This window comes from Trypanosoma rangeli (assembly GCF_003719475.1).
Source record: "Trypanosoma rangeli strain AM80 chromosome Unknown Tra_15.4_contig_00025, whole genome shotgun sequence".
NCBI classification, from domain to species: Eukaryota; Euglenozoa; class Kinetoplastea; order Trypanosomatida; family Trypanosomatidae; genus Trypanosoma; species Trypanosoma rangeli.
Genome location: NW_021705769.1, coordinates 25,552 through 41,977, shown reverse-complemented (window position 1 = coordinate 41,977; position 16,426 = coordinate 25,552). Strand labels below are relative to the sequence as shown.

General features: G+C 54.2%; 8 protein-coding genes across 8 annotated transcripts, besides 8 other annotated features; all 8 read right to left on the bottom strand.

Annotated features, from left to right (window-relative positions):
* Positions 1–2: 2 nt before the first annotated feature.
* Positions 3–39: a microsatellite.
* A 314-nt stretch (positions 40–353) lies between these two features.
* Positions 354–2,129, bottom strand: TraAM80_01272 (paraflagellar rod component; the record flags this gene model as incomplete). The annotated part of the gene is made up of 1 exon (XM_029378324.1): positions 354–2,129. The coding sequence occupies one exon, from the start codon at positions 2,127–2,129 to the stop codon at positions 354–356; it is 1,776 nt and encodes a 591-aa protein (XP_029241836.1).
* Positions 2,130–2,802: 673 nt separating this feature from the next.
* Positions 2,803–2,829: a microsatellite.
* Positions 2,830–2,922: 93 nt separating this feature from the next.
* Positions 2,923–4,380, bottom strand: TraAM80_01271 (uncharacterized protein; the record flags this gene model as incomplete). Its single annotated transcript, XM_029378323.1, has 1 exon — positions 2,923–4,380. The coding sequence occupies one exon, from the start codon at positions 4,378–4,380 to the stop codon at positions 2,923–2,925; it is 1,458 nt and encodes a 485-aa protein (XP_029241835.1).
* A 111-nt stretch (positions 4,381–4,491) lies between these two features.
* Positions 4,492–4,524: a microsatellite.
* Positions 4,525–4,694: 170 nt separating this feature from the next.
* Positions 4,695–5,273, bottom strand: TraAM80_01270 (uncharacterized protein; the record flags this gene model as incomplete). The annotated part of the gene is made up of 1 exon (XM_029378322.1): positions 4,695–5,273. The coding sequence occupies one exon, from the start codon at positions 5,271–5,273 to the stop codon at positions 4,695–4,697; it is 579 nt and encodes a 192-aa protein (XP_029241834.1).
* Positions 5,274–5,309: 36 nt separating this feature from the next.
* Positions 5,310–5,327: a microsatellite.
* Positions 5,328–5,831: 504 nt separating this feature from the next.
* Positions 5,832–5,867: a microsatellite.
* Positions 5,868–6,030: 163 nt separating this feature from the next.
* Positions 6,031–6,058: a microsatellite.
* Positions 6,059–6,190: 132 nt separating this feature from the next.
* TraAM80_01269 (uncharacterized protein) lies at positions 6,191–8,899 on the bottom strand (the record flags this gene model as incomplete). The annotated part of the gene is made up of 1 exon (XM_029378321.1): positions 6,191–8,899. The coding sequence occupies one exon, from the start codon at positions 8,897–8,899 to the stop codon at positions 6,191–6,193; it is 2,709 nt and encodes a 902-aa protein (XP_029241833.1).
* Positions 8,900–9,262: 363 nt separating this feature from the next.
* Positions 9,263–9,296: a microsatellite.
* Positions 9,297–9,433: 137 nt separating this feature from the next.
* TraAM80_01268 (uncharacterized protein) lies at positions 9,434–10,084 on the bottom strand (the record flags this gene model as incomplete). The annotated part of the gene is made up of 1 exon (XM_029378320.1): positions 9,434–10,084. The coding sequence occupies one exon, from the start codon at positions 10,082–10,084 to the stop codon at positions 9,434–9,436; it is 651 nt and encodes a 216-aa protein (XP_029241832.1).
* Positions 10,085–10,318: 234 nt separating this feature from the next.
* On the bottom strand, positions 10,319–11,818 carry TraAM80_01267 (uncharacterized protein; the record flags this gene model as incomplete). The annotated part of the gene is made up of 1 exon (XM_029378319.1): positions 10,319–11,818. The coding sequence occupies one exon, from the start codon at positions 11,816–11,818 to the stop codon at positions 10,319–10,321; it is 1,500 nt and encodes a 499-aa protein (XP_029241831.1).
* Positions 11,819–12,125: 307 nt separating this feature from the next.
* TraAM80_01266 (uncharacterized protein) lies at positions 12,126–14,006 on the bottom strand (the record flags this gene model as incomplete). Its single annotated transcript, XM_029378318.1, has 1 exon — positions 12,126–14,006. The coding sequence occupies one exon, from the start codon at positions 14,004–14,006 to the stop codon at positions 12,126–12,128; it is 1,881 nt and encodes a 626-aa protein (XP_029241830.1).
* Positions 14,007–14,316: 310 nt separating this feature from the next.
* Positions 14,317–15,930, bottom strand: TraAM80_01265 (uncharacterized protein; the record flags this gene model as incomplete). Its single annotated transcript, XM_029378317.1, has 1 exon — positions 14,317–15,930. The coding sequence occupies one exon, from the start codon at positions 15,928–15,930 to the stop codon at positions 14,317–14,319; it is 1,614 nt and encodes a 537-aa protein (XP_029241829.1).
* Positions 15,931–16,391: 461 nt separating this feature from the next.
* Positions 16,392–16,426: a microsatellite.

Genomic DNA, 16,426 nt, shown 5'->3' with positions numbered 1-16,426 from the left:
TCCTCTCTCTCTCTCTCTCTCTCTCTCTCTCTCTCTCTCCCCCTCCCTCCCTCCCTCCTTTCTCCTCTGTTACATGCAGTGGAATCAGCCTCTGGTTTCCTCACAAAAAAAAAAACACTCGTGGCTCGTCACTGTGGTTTACATACATCCCGCTACATCTTGTTTGCTCACCTTGCTGTTTTGCATGCGGCCACACATTACTACGCCATTCCAAGAAGCCTTCGCTCTCTCGCGCGTGTGTTTAATGCAGAAGTAAGACGTTTTAAGCGACTCAAAGACAAACACCCTCTCCCTGCATCTCCCATTCCCGGCGTTTGAAAAGATTTCCTCCATGCATTTCACACTGTCCTCACTCAGTACTCAGCTGCGGCTGACGGTTTGCGCAGCGCAGATTCGGTGGCAGCCTCTTCTTCTTCAACGGCTTGCCGCATACGGTTCAGCACATTCTTCTTTTCCAGCACTTTCCGCTCCTCATCCTCGACGTAGCGCATGGAACGGTCAACGAATCGGCCGCGCTCCTCCACCGACCTGATGCCATACTCCTGCAGTGGGTGCACGAAGGGGGTGCCAGCGCGGCCATACTTCGCCAGCACACCTTCTTCAACGCTTTGAAACAACTGCTCTCCAGCGTCTTGCGTCGCGTTGAGGGCGTTGATCACGCCAGAAACCCCCTTCATCTGCTCGATAAGGTCCTCCAGCTCCACGCGGTAGTTGCTCATGTTGGGATCAAGACTCTCCATTGCAGAGTTGCGGTTGTGCTCCACAAGGCGGGCCTGCCGCTCCAGGGTGTCGAGACGATGCATTTTCTTCACCGTCAGCTCACCGCAGCATGAGACGAACTTTCCGTACGCGTCCATAAAGGCCTCGGCCTCGGTGTCGTTGAGTTGGTTGAGAGTCTGGCGCAGACTCTGCCGTGGCATGCGGACGATCATCTCATCCACGTACGACTGCAGCTCTGGTATGACTGGCTCGATCCGATCAAAGTAGTCGAGACAACGAAGCAGACGATGTTTTTGCTGTTCCTCCATGCTGACAAACTCATTGTATGCCGTCACACGCTCCTCTTCAGCCCGCTTGGCCTTCACCTGAGTCTCGACCATCTCCTTCTGCTTCAACATCAGTTCCTGCAACTCACGCGCCTTTTGACGCAGCTCCTCCACCAACTTCTGTTTCTGTTGTACGATTTGTCCGAGTTGTGCGTCCATCTCCTTCTCCTTCGTGTTGTAAGCCTCCGTGCTCTTCTGGTGGTTTCCATCCTCCTCAATCCGCTTCTGATCACAATTGCGAAGGTCGTCGCGGAGGGCCTGGCGTCGATCATGGAGGGCATCCTTAAACCGCCCAATGACTTCTTCTGCGTCTCGCTGCAGAGCGTCCATCTCGGAAGCAAAGCTGTTCTCTTGGGTAGACATGTCATCTCCAACGATCTCTCGCATCAGTTTCGCACACGCATCCACCAGCTCATAGCGTGCGGCAATTAGCTGCCGGTGAGCACGCTCCACCTCCACCACATCACCCTTTGCCAGTGTAGATTCATGTACTCTGATGGCCTCATCAAGCTTCTTCTGCGCCTTTTGCCGCTCCTTGTCGAGCTCCGAAAGCTCCCGGCGCAGCTCGGCCATAAGGTCAACGTGCCGGATCTCGTACAAAGCCCCACAGATGTCGGCAACATCACGCGTCAAATCGGAAGGTTGGTGCGGCTTCAAAGCAGAAAGATTATCCCGCATCAGCAGGAAACGACCACGTGGGAGCTCCGTCTTGGCTTCTTGCAGAGTGAGCAAGATGCTTCGAATCCCCGCCACATCAAGTGGCGGGCGCGAGATGATGTCTGACATTTCCTTTGCAGTAACCTCTTGCTTGCAGTGCTGCATGAGTTTCTCCTCCGTCCAACCACACGGAGCTTCATGCTTGTAGCGCTCCTTCATTTCCGTCGCGGCTGCCATAAGGTCGGAGCCACGGGCGGAGAGCGCGACCAGCCGTCCTTGTGTGTACGCCACGTAATTCTCCGCGGTGGAGATGGCATTCTCAACGAGTTCGTACAGTGCGGCCACAGAACGATGATTTTCAGCCTCCTGAACTCCCCGCCGTGGGTACTGCGGGAGCACCAGGTCAAAGCTCTCCTTGTAGTCCATCGTTGCCGTGAATTATTTCCGCTGCTTCTCCTTCGTTACGCGTCTCGGTGTCTCGTGGAATACCACTCAGACGCACCTTACACGAGCCGAAACTCAGAGAATAGAAAAATAAAGAAAATGATTCAGAGGATGTTGTCGTGCCTTACGCCACACCCCCTTCTCCCGTTGCTGTTGCTGTGAGTTACCCTCCAAGCGCCGTATGCCTAAAGAAAAAAAAAATAGTCTCCGATTGATCGTTTTGTTGTTCTTTTTCGCGTGTCTTCTGCGTGTGACGTTCTTCGCGTGCCACGTGCAGGAGTCGAGCAGCAGGCAATAAATCGAGAGAAAAAGAAATGGAGATAAGGCGCGTGGGAGGCACACCAGCAGCGCGACAACAAGGCAGCATGGCACGGAGAGGCACAGACACATTACAAGCGAGAAGCCCAAAAACGGAGATGCAAAGATCAGAGCCAGTCACACAGACCACACCGACAAGGACGAGTATCGATACATAAGGATAGGTAAAGGTCAGCACATACCGTTACACGTGTCACCGCGCCGCTCCAGTTCGCATGCTCTCTTATATGCACAGTTGGCGAAAGGAAAGCCAATGCGGCAGGTGCGTCGTGGGCCCGTGTAAACGCTGGTATATATATGAGGTACTGTATGCAAATTGCACGCCTCAAACGCAAGCAAGAAAAAAAAAAAAAAAAAAAAAGAACGAGGGAAAAACAACAACAGTAATGATAACAGAAGTGTATAAATGCATTTGAGACTGGTAAAACGGGGGCAAAATAAAATGAACCAAGGTTGTTCACTGCATCTTCTTCCTTCGTTGGCTCTGCTCATCTTGGGCGTCAATCACCAGCCGATCATCGACTTCCAATCGCCGATGGCAGCAATACCACCCCACCGCCACCAGGACACCCATGACAACTGCACAGGCGAAGACGATGCCTGCTATGACCGGCGAGCTTAGCGGCTGGTCGTACGTGTACGTCTCCGCCACAGGCGGAAGTTCTTCGAACGTGATCCATACACGCGCGTGGCGGCCTCCTAAAGGGAGGGCGGAACCACAAAAACCAATCTCCATGTACATCATGTCGTTAGTGACATAGTCACTACTTAGCAGACCCAAATTTCTCTCAACTCGTTGCAGGGTAAAGTTACGCTTCCCACTGAAGATCTTGTTGATGAAATGTCTTTCCGACAGCGTTTGATGCATCCGCCCTTCTTGCAGCAACGCCATATCTCTGAACGGGTACACGACGTGCTCAAAGTGACCGTCCTCCTGCAGCGGGTGACCCTCCACGACGCCAAAAGCATGCAGGTTCAGCGGGTCAGGCTTCACAACAAATTTAAAAAGTTTGGAGGAACGCGCCAGCAAGTCGGGGAAGCCAAACACGCCCCGCCACACCGTAATGTAAATCTCATCGTACTGTAGGTTCCCAAAAAGCAGCAAGGTGCCCTTCAACGCCTGAAAACTTGCAATCTCGTCGTTCTCCATCCACCGGAAGCTCACATTAAGGTCAAGGGAAAGCGTCTCGTCCCGCTGGACGTGCAGGCAAAAGTCACTCGGGCTGTGACTGCTGCGGAGGCCAAGCGCCTCACCATCAGGGTCCTGGCACAGAAACTTATCCTCCAAACGAGTTGAAACGAGAAGTAGTCGTGGGATGCACACCCAGCTTTCGCCAAGCTGTTTCTTCACCCAAACAGTGCCGATTGGGCAGAGACAGACTTCTCCCACCTCACGATTGTAGGTGCACTTCTCCCGTTCGGAGTCCGTCATCGCGTTGTACTGGGTTGCCGTCTTTGGTGTGCCTGAGCACAAGAAAGTGGTGTTGAAGGGAACTGCCAGGTAGCCGGACCAGCAGGTGTGTAGAGGCAACTTTCCCTTTGGTGGTGGTACGTAGTACATTGGCATGGGGGCCACAGCAAAGGGTTCAACTTCAGGTACGTGCTTTACCATAGCGCTACGCGGGGCCCAAATTTCTCTCGCCACGGTGCCCTTTTTCTTGGCACGTGTCAAATGGTTTACCTTGTCGAGCAAGACCGGTGGCTCCGCCGAGTCAAGAATCATCTCCACAAATGAACTCACGACTTGTGCCCAGTAGAGAAACGTCGAGGCGGCGTAGGACTCGCCATTGAAAAGGCTCAAAGGAGCCACTGGCTCTACTGGAAAACTGTGCCCTTCTGCGGTGCCGACAAGTGCGAAGAGCCCGAGAAGCACCACGACCACCGTGGGGCTGGCACGCCGCGCGTCGACTCCCATGCCGTGCGGGCTGCTCACGGTCACCCGTTCTCCCGTTTCACCGTTGCTTTTAGCAATCACTGCTCCCTTCCGTAAAAAAAAAAAAAAACAAGACATTCGTATGTACGTGCATGTGTGTGTGTGTGTGTGTGTGTGTGTGTGTGTACGTGTACGTGCGCGCTTGACATTTTTCGAAGCATACAGAAACAGAGGTACCGCACACCAAACAACAAGTACTATCACCATCTTCCTTCGCCTCCCCCCTCCTCTGCACCAAGCGAGGTCTGAAAGCAATGGAAAAACAGAGGAAAGCAAAAACAGTTACACAACACCGGTCATTTCGATAGATTCTTCGCCTTTTCCATGTCAGTCTCAAATGCTCGACGTTCTTCCTCCTTCAACCGGCCTACTATTGCCCTGCCTTCCCGAAACACCGCTGCACGCTCCTTCAGAGCCTCTACCTTCCTCATCTCCTCCACTTCCAACGCTTTTCGTGCCACAAGCGCCGCACGCACGTCAAACGGCAGCTGCAAGGAAGTCAGCATTGTAATAGTTAGCCCCAGCATCGCAACAGGGGTGAAGGCACGGCACAAAACGCGGTTTGACGTGAATCGACTCACGAATGACTGGACGGGGTCGGCATACCTATACCCACGCACCGTCAGCCAGACACCAACGCCGAGCCAGCCACACTGAATCCCTACAGTCCACGAGGCCCGCCTGTATGCATAGGCCACTGCCTGCTGCTCGGCGTCGTGGACCGCGTACAGGCGTTGCGCCTCCTCCATGCGCCGCACGTACTCGATCGGGATGGAAAACCCCTCCGCCAGGGCGGGGTCCGTAATGAACGGCGAGTCCGGGGGGGTGTTCACGTCCCACTCAGTCTCACCCGTCCCCGACTTCTTTGTCGCCATTCCTGTTACTCGCCACTGTGGTCGTTGGAAGCAGACAAAAAAAAAAAAAAAAAAGCAAAGTAAATACCCCATCAGAACACGCTGCATCGACGGCGTTTGTTATTACATTTTTCATGACATCATCGTTTTCGCCATCACTCATTCCGGCAGCTTTCATCGACTGCAAGAAGAGCGAGAAAAAAAAAAAGAGATGCTTGGGGACCACGGTGCACGATGCCCTTTCACTAACGCACGAACACATACACACGCGCACACAAAAGACAGGAACATCAACAAAGCCAAGAGACCATGTATAAACGCCGTGGTCCCCAAGCTCTCCAAATGTCCATCCCAGCTTCAGCGGAGGTTCCATGCAGTGTGTGAGACAAGGAAAAAAAAAGAGAAGTGTGATTGTGCGTATAGAGTAATGCAAAGGGGAAAGCATGAACCCCTCTACTTGCAAACGAACGGGTATGTATGCGGGTGACACATAAACACACAAAAGTGTGCTCAATTGTCTACCACACACACACACAGACCATATGTAAGTATACAGTTCACGGAAGACCCTTCCACCGTAAACAAAAAAAAAAACAAAAAAAAAACAAAAACAAACAGATTGCAAAAGAAGGTGGGAATTAACTCGACTTAAACTCGCACAAAAGCCCAGACGTGCTTCCGCGTCATTCCCCAACAACCATGCTAAGCATAACTCAATGATAAAAGCGGATCAAAAACACACATACACACACCGTACTCTTTATTATACCTACACGCGATATATATATATATATATATATATATATCAGCATATTTATATATTATTCTACCTTTTTTTGCATTCCCCCCTCCCCCCTCCTTCTTCTTCCCATCTTGACTTTTGTCTTCGCACCCACAAAGATAAGGAGAAATAAAGTAATAAAAATAGATGCTCCTCCCTAAGATATGTGCTGCGTGGCAGCGCGGTATTGAACTCGTCGTTGCGCCTCCAGCAATAGGGTCTGCCGCACACATGTAGAAAGGGCATCGGTGACAAGCCGGCGGTCCGCGTGGCTCGCAAGACGAAGAAGATTTCGTATGTAGCCGTTGTGTAGCTCCATCCACCCCACACCGCTAGAAGAGCCGTAGTAGAGGGAAGTGTCGATCGTACTTATCACGTGCGTTCGGTTTATTGCAAAGAGTTGTGGAGGGTGCAGACGTTTGAAGTCCTGCAGAAATGGTTTGAGGCGCGAATAGACCTCCGCATGCTCTGCCTGATCACCGTTCTTGCCGCTTAAGCCGGGTCGCCAGCCGCTGCCCCCCGGCATTAAAAAGCCAGAAGCAAGGTCGTACTCCAACAGCACAAGCCCCACGAAGGGTGTGTGCGACTCTTGACACTTGGCAAGCAACCGAAACGCCTTCAAATGATTCACAGTCATCCCGCAGGAGCTATCATGCAGCAGTAAAAGCGTTACCTCCGCTGCTCTGGCCGTAGTGTCCTTTGACTGCGGCGACATCACCCCCTCCGCTGGATTATTCTTCTGCACGTGAACGAGAAGTGGAACTGCTTCGAGCGGAGGCAACCACAAGAACCACGGAGCAAAGCCGTCAGCAGTGCCATAGAGAGAGGTGCGGAACTCAGAATGCGGATCAGGGGTCTTCACGGCTCGCATCTTTTTGGAAAATTCTATCAGTGCGAGGAAGTACTCGTCTGGTAAAGGGTGCGAAATGGAAAGAGCACCCCGGTGCTCTTTCGGGCTGCCTCGGAGGAAAAGATTTAACCAGCCGTCCTTGGGCCAGTGAAGCTCCCGCGGATCCAGGTCCAGCGCATCAACCTTGCCGTCCGGGTGGAAGATGTAGATCTCACACATGGTTGCCGCTTTTCTCTCTGGATGGCGCCACACCGTAAACCGCAGTTCCTCCACGAGATCCGACGACACATCTACGGCGGCGGTTGCAAAGCGAATGCCTTCATCTCGAGGGCTGGCGTGGGCTGCGTGAAAGGCGGCCCTCTCACAGGCATTGCTTCCCCTGGCGTTGGCCGGGGGCAGTACCACCACAACCAACAGGCGCGGTTCATGCCCCTTCGGACGCGGGGGCACCGAGCCGATAACCGCATCTTCGGCGAAGGGACGCTGTCGCATGTCTGCCGCCTGATCCTGCAGGAGCACGCGGAAGTGTCGCTCATACACTTTCTGCAGATTCTTTCCAGTGACAGGCACAGGTGATGACTGGTGCACATCGTCGCTCTCCACAAAGTCGACAAGTCGCGCCCCGATAGTGCTGCTCCACATGTGATGGTCCGTCCTTTCGCTGGGTGCGGGGAAGTAGAGAACACTGGCGGAGAAATCGGCAATACTCGCCCCTCGGCCACCCTCGGGGGTCAGCTGCGCCCTGTCAAGCACAATGAGCCGCGCCTCGCTTGAGGCAGGCAACAGATTGAGCTGCTCGACGAAGTCAACCGGCAGCTCATCCTTGAAGAGTGTTGCCATGAACTGCAGACTCTTCCGCTCCAGTCGCTGCAAGACGACCACCCTCAGCTCATCCCACTTTACGTTGTCGGACCCGGCCAGCTGTTCCTCCTGCAGTAAAAAAGTTGGCATTGCGGCCTTGAGCCGGAAGCGGGTGTCCAACGTGTTATTAAACAAAATGTCCCGCAGTGGCGAGGCAGCGGACGGCGCACTGCCGCCTTCTCCCCTGTACACAATAAGCGCCAGCGTATCAAACTGCCGAAGCACCGAGCGTAGTGCTTCCACCGAGTTCAGCTGAAAATGCGAGATGGTGTTAGCGGCGACAAACTTCGCCAGCTCCTTCACGTCTGGGGGGCCTTCGTAAGCTGCGACATGTGTCATTTGCTTTGAACAGAAGAATATACCAGGCGACTGAAGTATCAGCGATAGCGTGTTGGTGCCAAAAATGTTATTACTGTTAACGTCCGCCCTTCGCATTGCGGCAATCACTTGTACCGGCTTTCCTGACGACGCCTCTTGGGGCCAAGTAAAAAAAATACGACTCGGCCCATCCTCCCCCTCCCACCGTGCTTCATCCAGATTTAACGCGCCTGCAAAGGCGCCAGGACGAGGCGACACAAACTGTGAGACGCTGATATTAGTACTGTTTAGAAGTATGTGCACATCTTGCGGGAAACTGTTGGGTACCGAACTGCTCTTCGTGGTCTGCAGAAGCCTCGCAAGGCTGTACACGACGGCAATGTATTTGTCGGCATTGTGGTCCCAGTCATTGAATACCAGCAGCAGCAACTCATCCACATAATTGCTCTGCACAACCTGATGCAAAGCTTTCCGGTCCAAATCAACGACACCGTCGAAGAATCGGACCCGTGCTCCCCTGCATGTGCCTGTCTGATTATAGTACGCAAGCAACTGCTGCGGGTCCATGCGACCTGCACTCTTCTCCACGGACGATGCATTATACAAGCGTGTCAGAAACCCGCTGATGACGTACGAGCTGCCCAACGCGGAGTTCTGGTGCACTTGGCTTAACACCCGACGCAGTCCGCCCCGCCCTGCGGAGAGAAGAAAAACGCTCTGCTGCAGAAGAATATGTTGACCCGCCTTTTTGTCCACATTCCCAGCCAACGTAAAAAGCCCGCGTCGCTCAATGTGCGTCGCCTGCATCTTCTCCGACGAGTTGCGTTGCAGCAGCATCAGGAGGGTAAATAAAAATGTACACAATACTATGGAAAACAATGCCCACAAAAGGCAGCGCCTTCTCCTTCGGCGTGGCACCAATCGCCCCCGCTCCGCTCTTACCAAAGAACATGTGCGTCCCAGCCGATCTTCGTTTGCACCTTTCCTGTCTCTCCTACAGTCCATTGAATTTTGAAGGCTTCCCCGTTGCTCTTGTTTCTTGTGTGTGTATGGGCAGAGGAGTCAAAACAGAAAAAAAAAAAAGAAGCAGGTCAAAGTCATGCAAATGCTTAGCGGCGACAACACACACAAATACGTGCTACCTCCACCGCCGTCTCCGCAAGCGCAGAGGGTTGACGCGAGCACAAGTAGCATACATGAATATATATATATATATATATATATATATATATATGGTCTACGCGAAAGTAAAGGGAAGCAACACGAGACACCCGCACCCTCTCCCGCTGCGATCTTTCAGGCATGCAGAAAGGTAAAACAGGTAAGCGGTGTCTCTCAAACAAATACGTCAATCTAACAGTCTCTGCCACGTTATGTGGGTTGCTGGCTTAAACTTCGCTCTACCGCGGTCACCCCTGCGGGAGAGAAAAGCCAGCTATCGCCACTGTCGCACCCACGCTTCCGTGAGAGTCGAAACGACACCCGTGGTGAGTTGGAATCCGCTCTTTTGGTAAGCGGAATAGTATAATTTGCGTATAGTTTGCTTCCACGATCGACAGCCGTGATGACACGCGCCGGTGTCACGTCCCCATCCGACCAAAGGAGAGATGAATGCATTTCTGGCTCCCCGAGATCCTTCTGCACCTTCACAATAACCTGCTGCAGCGCGGCGTTTTCCTCCCGCAGCGCCTCTAACTCCTCCATTGTCTCGCACAGTCCACCCATGAGACGCTTCTGCCACGCCACGCACAACTCGAGTCGCCCTTCTGCCTCCAACATGGTCAGCAGCTGTCGCGCCGCCGTTTCTGCGGTACGCACATGTTGACGACACTCTTCCGCGTGGTCTTGGCGGACACGACGGAGGTGGGTAATTTCCTGGAGCATCGCCTCGTTCTCCACAATGATGGCCCGCACAAATGGCTGCTGTATGATCGATAAAGGAAGCGCCAAAGGAAAGGGCTGCGCCTCATCCCTCCCTTTCTCCTCCTCATTCTTCGTCTTATCCTTCAGCGCAGCCCGCATTGCATCAGGAAAACCGGTGTTCCGCACAGAGACCCACACACCGTCTCCTCTCCCGCCCTCTCTAAAATCTATTTCCACACAGAAAAGAATCACAAAAAAACAAACACCAAAAAAATATATATAATAAATCCGCCTGGGCAAATATTTACACTGAGCCATGCATGTAGAGGGAGGGGGAGAGGGTGAACAAAGCAGAGGGGGGTACGTGCAGTGTGATGGGTGCGTGGCGGCGCATTAGAGTTGCGAGGAGTCGGCAAGGACGCTGAACACGTCTTCCACGCTCTTGGCGCGGCGGAAGAGGCGCTCACGTCCAACCTTCATGTAAACGATGCCGTGATCGAGGTACACGTAGACCGTCGGTCCGGTGCCCCCTTCATGAATGCGGTACACCTTGTGCCCCTGCGCCGATCGCGTCGTCGTCTCCTCAAATAGCAACTGCCTGTCCTCCGTGACGGCGGAGAGAATGGCGGTGGTGACTCTCCCGTTTGATTGCTGGAGCATGGAATAATACTTCTTTTGCTGCGCCGTTGCATTGCCACGTCCGCTAACGACGCCAAGCTCTGCATGTGCGAGCGCCTCCACCACCATAAGAGCGCGAAAACTCGCAGTGCACCACACTGGCAGCAACTTCCGTGCGCCTGACGCCGCCGCCGTAGTTTCCGCCCCCCTTTTACCTTCCACCTGCTTTGCCCACGAGCGCACCCAATGGCACAACGGTCCGGCGAGCCCTTGGTGCACATCGACTGTCATACCGGCACGAGGCAGTGCTGCGGTGAAAGCGCCTTCGACAGGCATGAGGAGCGCGTCAAATAGCCGCTTTGTAAATGTTACCACACGCTGCACGCCGCCTACGGTGGAGAGCTTGAGTCCAACCGCCGCGTACATCCCCACAAGCATAACATGCTGCACAAGCTGTCTGCATGCCTGAACAAATTCTGCAGGACTCTCCGAAAGATACATCGGCAACAGACCGGTCGCAGCACGCTCCAGTGGGGTGATAATGTAGTCCACGGCCAGTGACGTAGAGGCGTTCTGAACAATGAAGGGTATTACTGTTGGAAACAGCAGCAACGAGGACAATTGAGCGGGCGTGCTTGGCATATTCCACTCGCCGGTGAGACTACAAGCGACGCGCATAATTTGAGCATCCAACTCGTCCACCACCTCGCCGGGCATGCCAGCCTTGACCTCACTCAGCAGCTGCAGAAGGTCATCCTTCCTGCATTCCTCCAGCTGCGGCACCCCGTCCAATTCAATCATTTGCTGCAGCAATGCGATGCGTTGCTGCGCTGCCCTGGGCGCACCGTGCTGCCAGTCGGCAAAAAGCCCAGCAAGCACCAAATGCGATGCGAGCAGAGCACCTCCTGACCACAAACCCTCCGCGGCTCTGTTATCACCAGCCCACATGCCCTGAACGCCTGCAAGTCCGTCCACAACTCGCCGCAGGAGTGGGCACCTGCTGCCGTTGCGACGCTTCTTCGCCATCGCGGGCGATGGCTGCCGAGACTCCTCCAGTAGCCGCTCGCCCACCTTTTCGGAGGCGTCAAGAAAGGCAGCGAACTCCATAAGCTCACGCAAGGCACGCAGGGCCGCCTCAAAACTCGGCGAATTTGGCATCACGGATGGCCTTTCCAGTGGCGCCCCGCGGGACCGCTCCTCCAGTAGGAGCTGCGAGCGCTGCAGAGCCCTCGACGCGTCGTTAAAGAGGGCATTGACCTCGTCCCTCGCGAACATCGGGCTTCCATCACAGCAGCAGCAACAGAACATACACAAGGAAGATGAAAAAGCAGACACAAAAAAAAAAGGCAAAAAATAATGATTCAAAGGGAAATAGATGTATTTATTTCACGCAGCTGCACAGCGTGATGCAACTACACACACACACGGACCCACCCACCGCCTCGCTCGCTACTTCTCAGAGTCTCAAGAGGGGTCAAAACCAGCGGTAATAATAAAAAAAAAACACGAGGCAAAGGAGCACACATACAAACATGCCTTAAAACCCCTCTCAAACTCCCCCACTCATCTGTTACTTTTGCACTCAAAAAAAGCAAACATAAATCGCAACAAGAAAGGCAGTAATAAACACACCGCCACCCAACAACGACCCACCCGTAGATGCATTACATATAAAATAGCGGTCCGACATATTCACGCAAAGAACACCTGCGAGTATCATTATGATGGGGTTCATCAGCGCGAGGGTGACAGTGGTTGCCACACCCAGCACCACAACTGCCTGCCTCTGTGCTAAGCACTGCGCGATCAACATCACAAACCAAAGAATGAATGCAATAATATAACAGATGTAGGCGTAGTGTAAATAGTGATTGTGCTCCTCCCTAAAGGTTTCTCGCGACTCAGTGATATCCGTTAAGAGAGGGATATAATACCTCCGCCACGATTGTCCATATTTATACCACATTTGCGTTGAGCCAGGCGTGTCTTCCATCTTCACACGTGCGTGGTCCATGCTACATAGGTAGCTAATGCTGCTCGTCGTATTGGGACAAAGGGTGGGGGAGGTGTACGCCGCATCCGAATAAATCCGATTCAACTGCTCCCTGACTCGAACGTAGACAGACTCTATGAGGGCAATGACTTGCGGCCGATCCACCGCGGCACACCAGCCACCCGTACCGTTACCAATAGGGTCAAAACCCAACGCCGTACGTGTGCCGATGTCTTTCGTCGCTACGGCGCTGGCGTTGTTAAACACCTTCGATTCGTAATATGCATCAAAGTAGAGAAACACGTAACACATGGTATTATTGTTGTGTGAAATACAGTACGGGCGGAACACCCTCTCGCTGTCGTCCATTGTGATTGGGCGCCAGCGTATGTCAGTTAGTTGCGCTGGAAGAAGCGCGAAGGAGGGGTCGCTGTGCACGTCGATGGCGCAGCACTCCGAGTCCATGGTGAAGTCAAGCACAGTGCCGTCGATAACATCGCCGCTGCTCTGCACCCGCCTCATCGCAAGCGCGGAGACTGTGCCAAAGATGCAGGCGGTAAGAAGCAGGAACAGTCCCCAGGAAAGAAGCCGCATCATGTTCTGCTTCTCCGACGGTGACCTGGCCCCACCCAGGGGAATAATCACAATAGTAACCTCCAGCACGACCATCGTGACCATCAGCGCAAACATCACACCGCCGAGCGTGGTATCGCTGCGTGATACCGTCGGGAGGAAGCCTAAGAAATACGCCACGGCAAAGTTTGTCGCACACGCGGCGGCGCAGAGAACGGCAACGGCGACGCACCAACGCACATGCAGCGCCGTGCTCATAATCTCATTGCGTCGCTGCTCCGCCTGCACCTTGCTTCTCTCGCGAAAGTACTCCTCTTGCGTAACGATCTTTGGCTTCACCACCACCCTGCGGATGTAATTCGGCAAGTCCTTGATGCGTTTGCTCCAGTCAAGACGACGGTAGTACGTCCAGTGTGGCGCATAGTTTGCGTAAAACCGCCAGTACCGACAAGTATGACTCACCTGCAGAATTTCCCGCATATCCACCGCGATGTAGAGTAGTATGATGCACAGCACATCCGCGGCAAACGGGCCGCTTTGCTCCGCTGCCACCACCTTTCTGCTGGGACGATGCATGTGATAGGAGATACATGAACGAAAACAAACCACATCGGCGGGCGTTCCACTGAACGTGAAGCCAAGCGACCCCCCGTTGCGCTGGTGCATGGTGAGACCGCTTACCTGCCGGGACAAGCTTGTAAAGCCGGTTGTGTCAGTTGTCGTTAAGTCGTCTGTAAAACTGTTCCGGTCACGGTCTTGGTTAGACGGCAGGGCCCTTTCGGGCGTTGCCACCTGAACGTACCTCGTCAGTTCGCCGCTGCCGGTGTCACGCTCATCATACGCAACACCAATACTCTCCAGCGAGTTCCTCTTGACGGAGCGCGTCCAGCAGTCCATAGACCTCGGTGGCTTAATGCGTGAGGCAGCTGACTCCCCCTCTTTTCTAGTTCTCCTATTTTCCTCCTACTCAGCTACCGGTGACAAATGCGGCACATGCAGGAGCAAAGCAAAGACCCAACCACCACCGCACACAAACAAAACAAACATTATTTATCCTTTCACTTCTATTGCAGTTGTAATGTGCGGCGTCCATAGAAGAAGAAAAAAAAAGTGGTGCAAAGACAAAACAAAAGGAAACAGAGAGGAGGAATACGTGTGCGTGCATGGATGCCTAACACCGCCCGCCCTTTTGCATATCCCGTGGTGGTTACGCGTTCTGCGGGGGAAACACCGTGGAACCACCAAAGCGCTCACGCTCCAGCTTTTCACGTTGCTCACGCAGGCGCTGCAGCCCCTCCGGCACCCCAATGACAAACTCACCAGGCCGCCCTTTCCGGCGCACGTCTGTCAGCTGGGCGATGCGTCGCCGCAGACTCTTGCTCCACAGCCGTGACGCGACGTACGCCTTCTCGTCATCGCCACGCGGGAAGCCAAATCGCCATAACCACGTCGCCTCCGTCCGTGCCTCCTCGCTACTCTCCTCACAGGACGTGTGATAGCAGCACTGCTGCTGCTGCTTTTGTTGTTGCATGGCATGGCCAAATGGGGCATCCACCACAAGGTCCTCGTCGGCATCATCACCCGAGGCATCATCCCACTCCCGTAGTTGACGTGATTCGATGCGGCGCATGGTCGCCCGCGTCTCTTCCCTGTCCACGCTGCGCTGTTGAGAGCGAGAAAAGAGGCAGCCCCGTTGTCTGTAATCGCCATAATTGAGAGTCAACTCTTCTGAGGCCCTAATTGGCCGTGATGCGACGGCAACGACGCCCACACCGGGACTGTGCTGGTACGTCACATTGGCATCCCTCACTGAGTGGTTGAGCATGTCAAGAAACGGCACCAGTGCAATTTGAGGCTGGTCATAGCGCTGCGGATGCAAATTTACCGCGCGGGAGCGCACCATGAAATGTGACAACCGCAACTGTTCCATCTTGGCCATTGTTGCCTCGGCATCATGGTCCTCAAGAAGAGCGCCACTGCCAAACTCACCGGTGCGGCACTCACTGCCCTGAGACGACAGACATGCGAGGAGCGGCTTAAGCACGTTGCTGTGGAGCGACTCCTCCAGCTGCAGCAGTTGCTGTGTTTCCGCAGGTACGACGTGACGCTGCCGCGCGGCGTAAGCGTCATGCTGCCGCTGAGTCAGCGGGTGACGAGTGCCGCGGTAAAATGATGTCATTAACGCCTGCGATGCTAACACTTCAGTCTGCGGCTTTCCGACGTGCTCGATGCCGTAGTGTTCAGCTGCCTGCAGCATCAACTCCGTGGAGAGTTCTGCTGCGTCTTCGTCACCATGTCGCAAAGCTACAGTCTGGTATCCGATGCGGAGGCGTCGCTGCAGCGGCTCAAAGGACGCCGACCCTGCGCGATGATGCTGAATTTGCTGCAGTAGTACACCCATCGGCGGCACCCGCGGTGGGAGGCATGCGGACCACGCCGTAAGAGGGTGCTTCAGACGACCCCATCGCAGCACATACACGGCAAGGAGGACCAGCAAGGCATCGCGTGTCGATAGAATGGATGGATCCCCCACAACCGTCGCCAGGCACCGCAGCGCTGTGGCGTAACTGGGAAGGCACTGCTCCGCTGCTGCCCGTTGCAACAACTGGGTGGCACTTGCGCCGTGCAGAATGTGTGACTCCGGCACAACGCAGATCCTTTCCCCTCGGCAAATGGCACGCGTCGCCACGAGGCACCGCACCGGCGTCAAAGCCCCACTTTTACCCTCCTTTCTCTGCACCACCTGCGCCACAGCGTCGCTGCACATCGTCAGCCCGCCTGACCACGCGGCAATTGAAAGCGTAGGCCGGGAGCAGCGCATGCCCAACGGCACAGCACCACCCACGCGAGGAATAACGACGAACGACGACTTCCCTCACGGAGGGCAAAGGTAAAACTAGGAAAAAAAAAACAAGGTGAAGTGAAAGCACAGACAAAGCAGAAAATAAAGTGGAATATGTGTGGGGACGAAATGGGTGCGGAGCAGTAGGAGAGCTGCTGGCAGCGCAGCTGGGCAGAAATCATACAAACGCGAAAGGAACAAAGGCTGTTGTTCCTTTCGCACGGCTTTTCTGCACTGATGCCCTTGTGTTCAACAGTTTTAGTTTTTATTCTTTATTTTATTTTTCTCACTTTTCAAGCTTGTGCCCTCTCACTGTTCCTCCGACTGTCTCCGCCCCAACTCTCAGTCATACGGACGCCACGCGGGTGTGTCTATGCCATTTGGTTTGCTTCCACGCTTCGCGTGGCTGGAAAGGCGCAGCCTTAACCCCCCCCCCCCCCCACACACACACACACACACACACACACACACACAC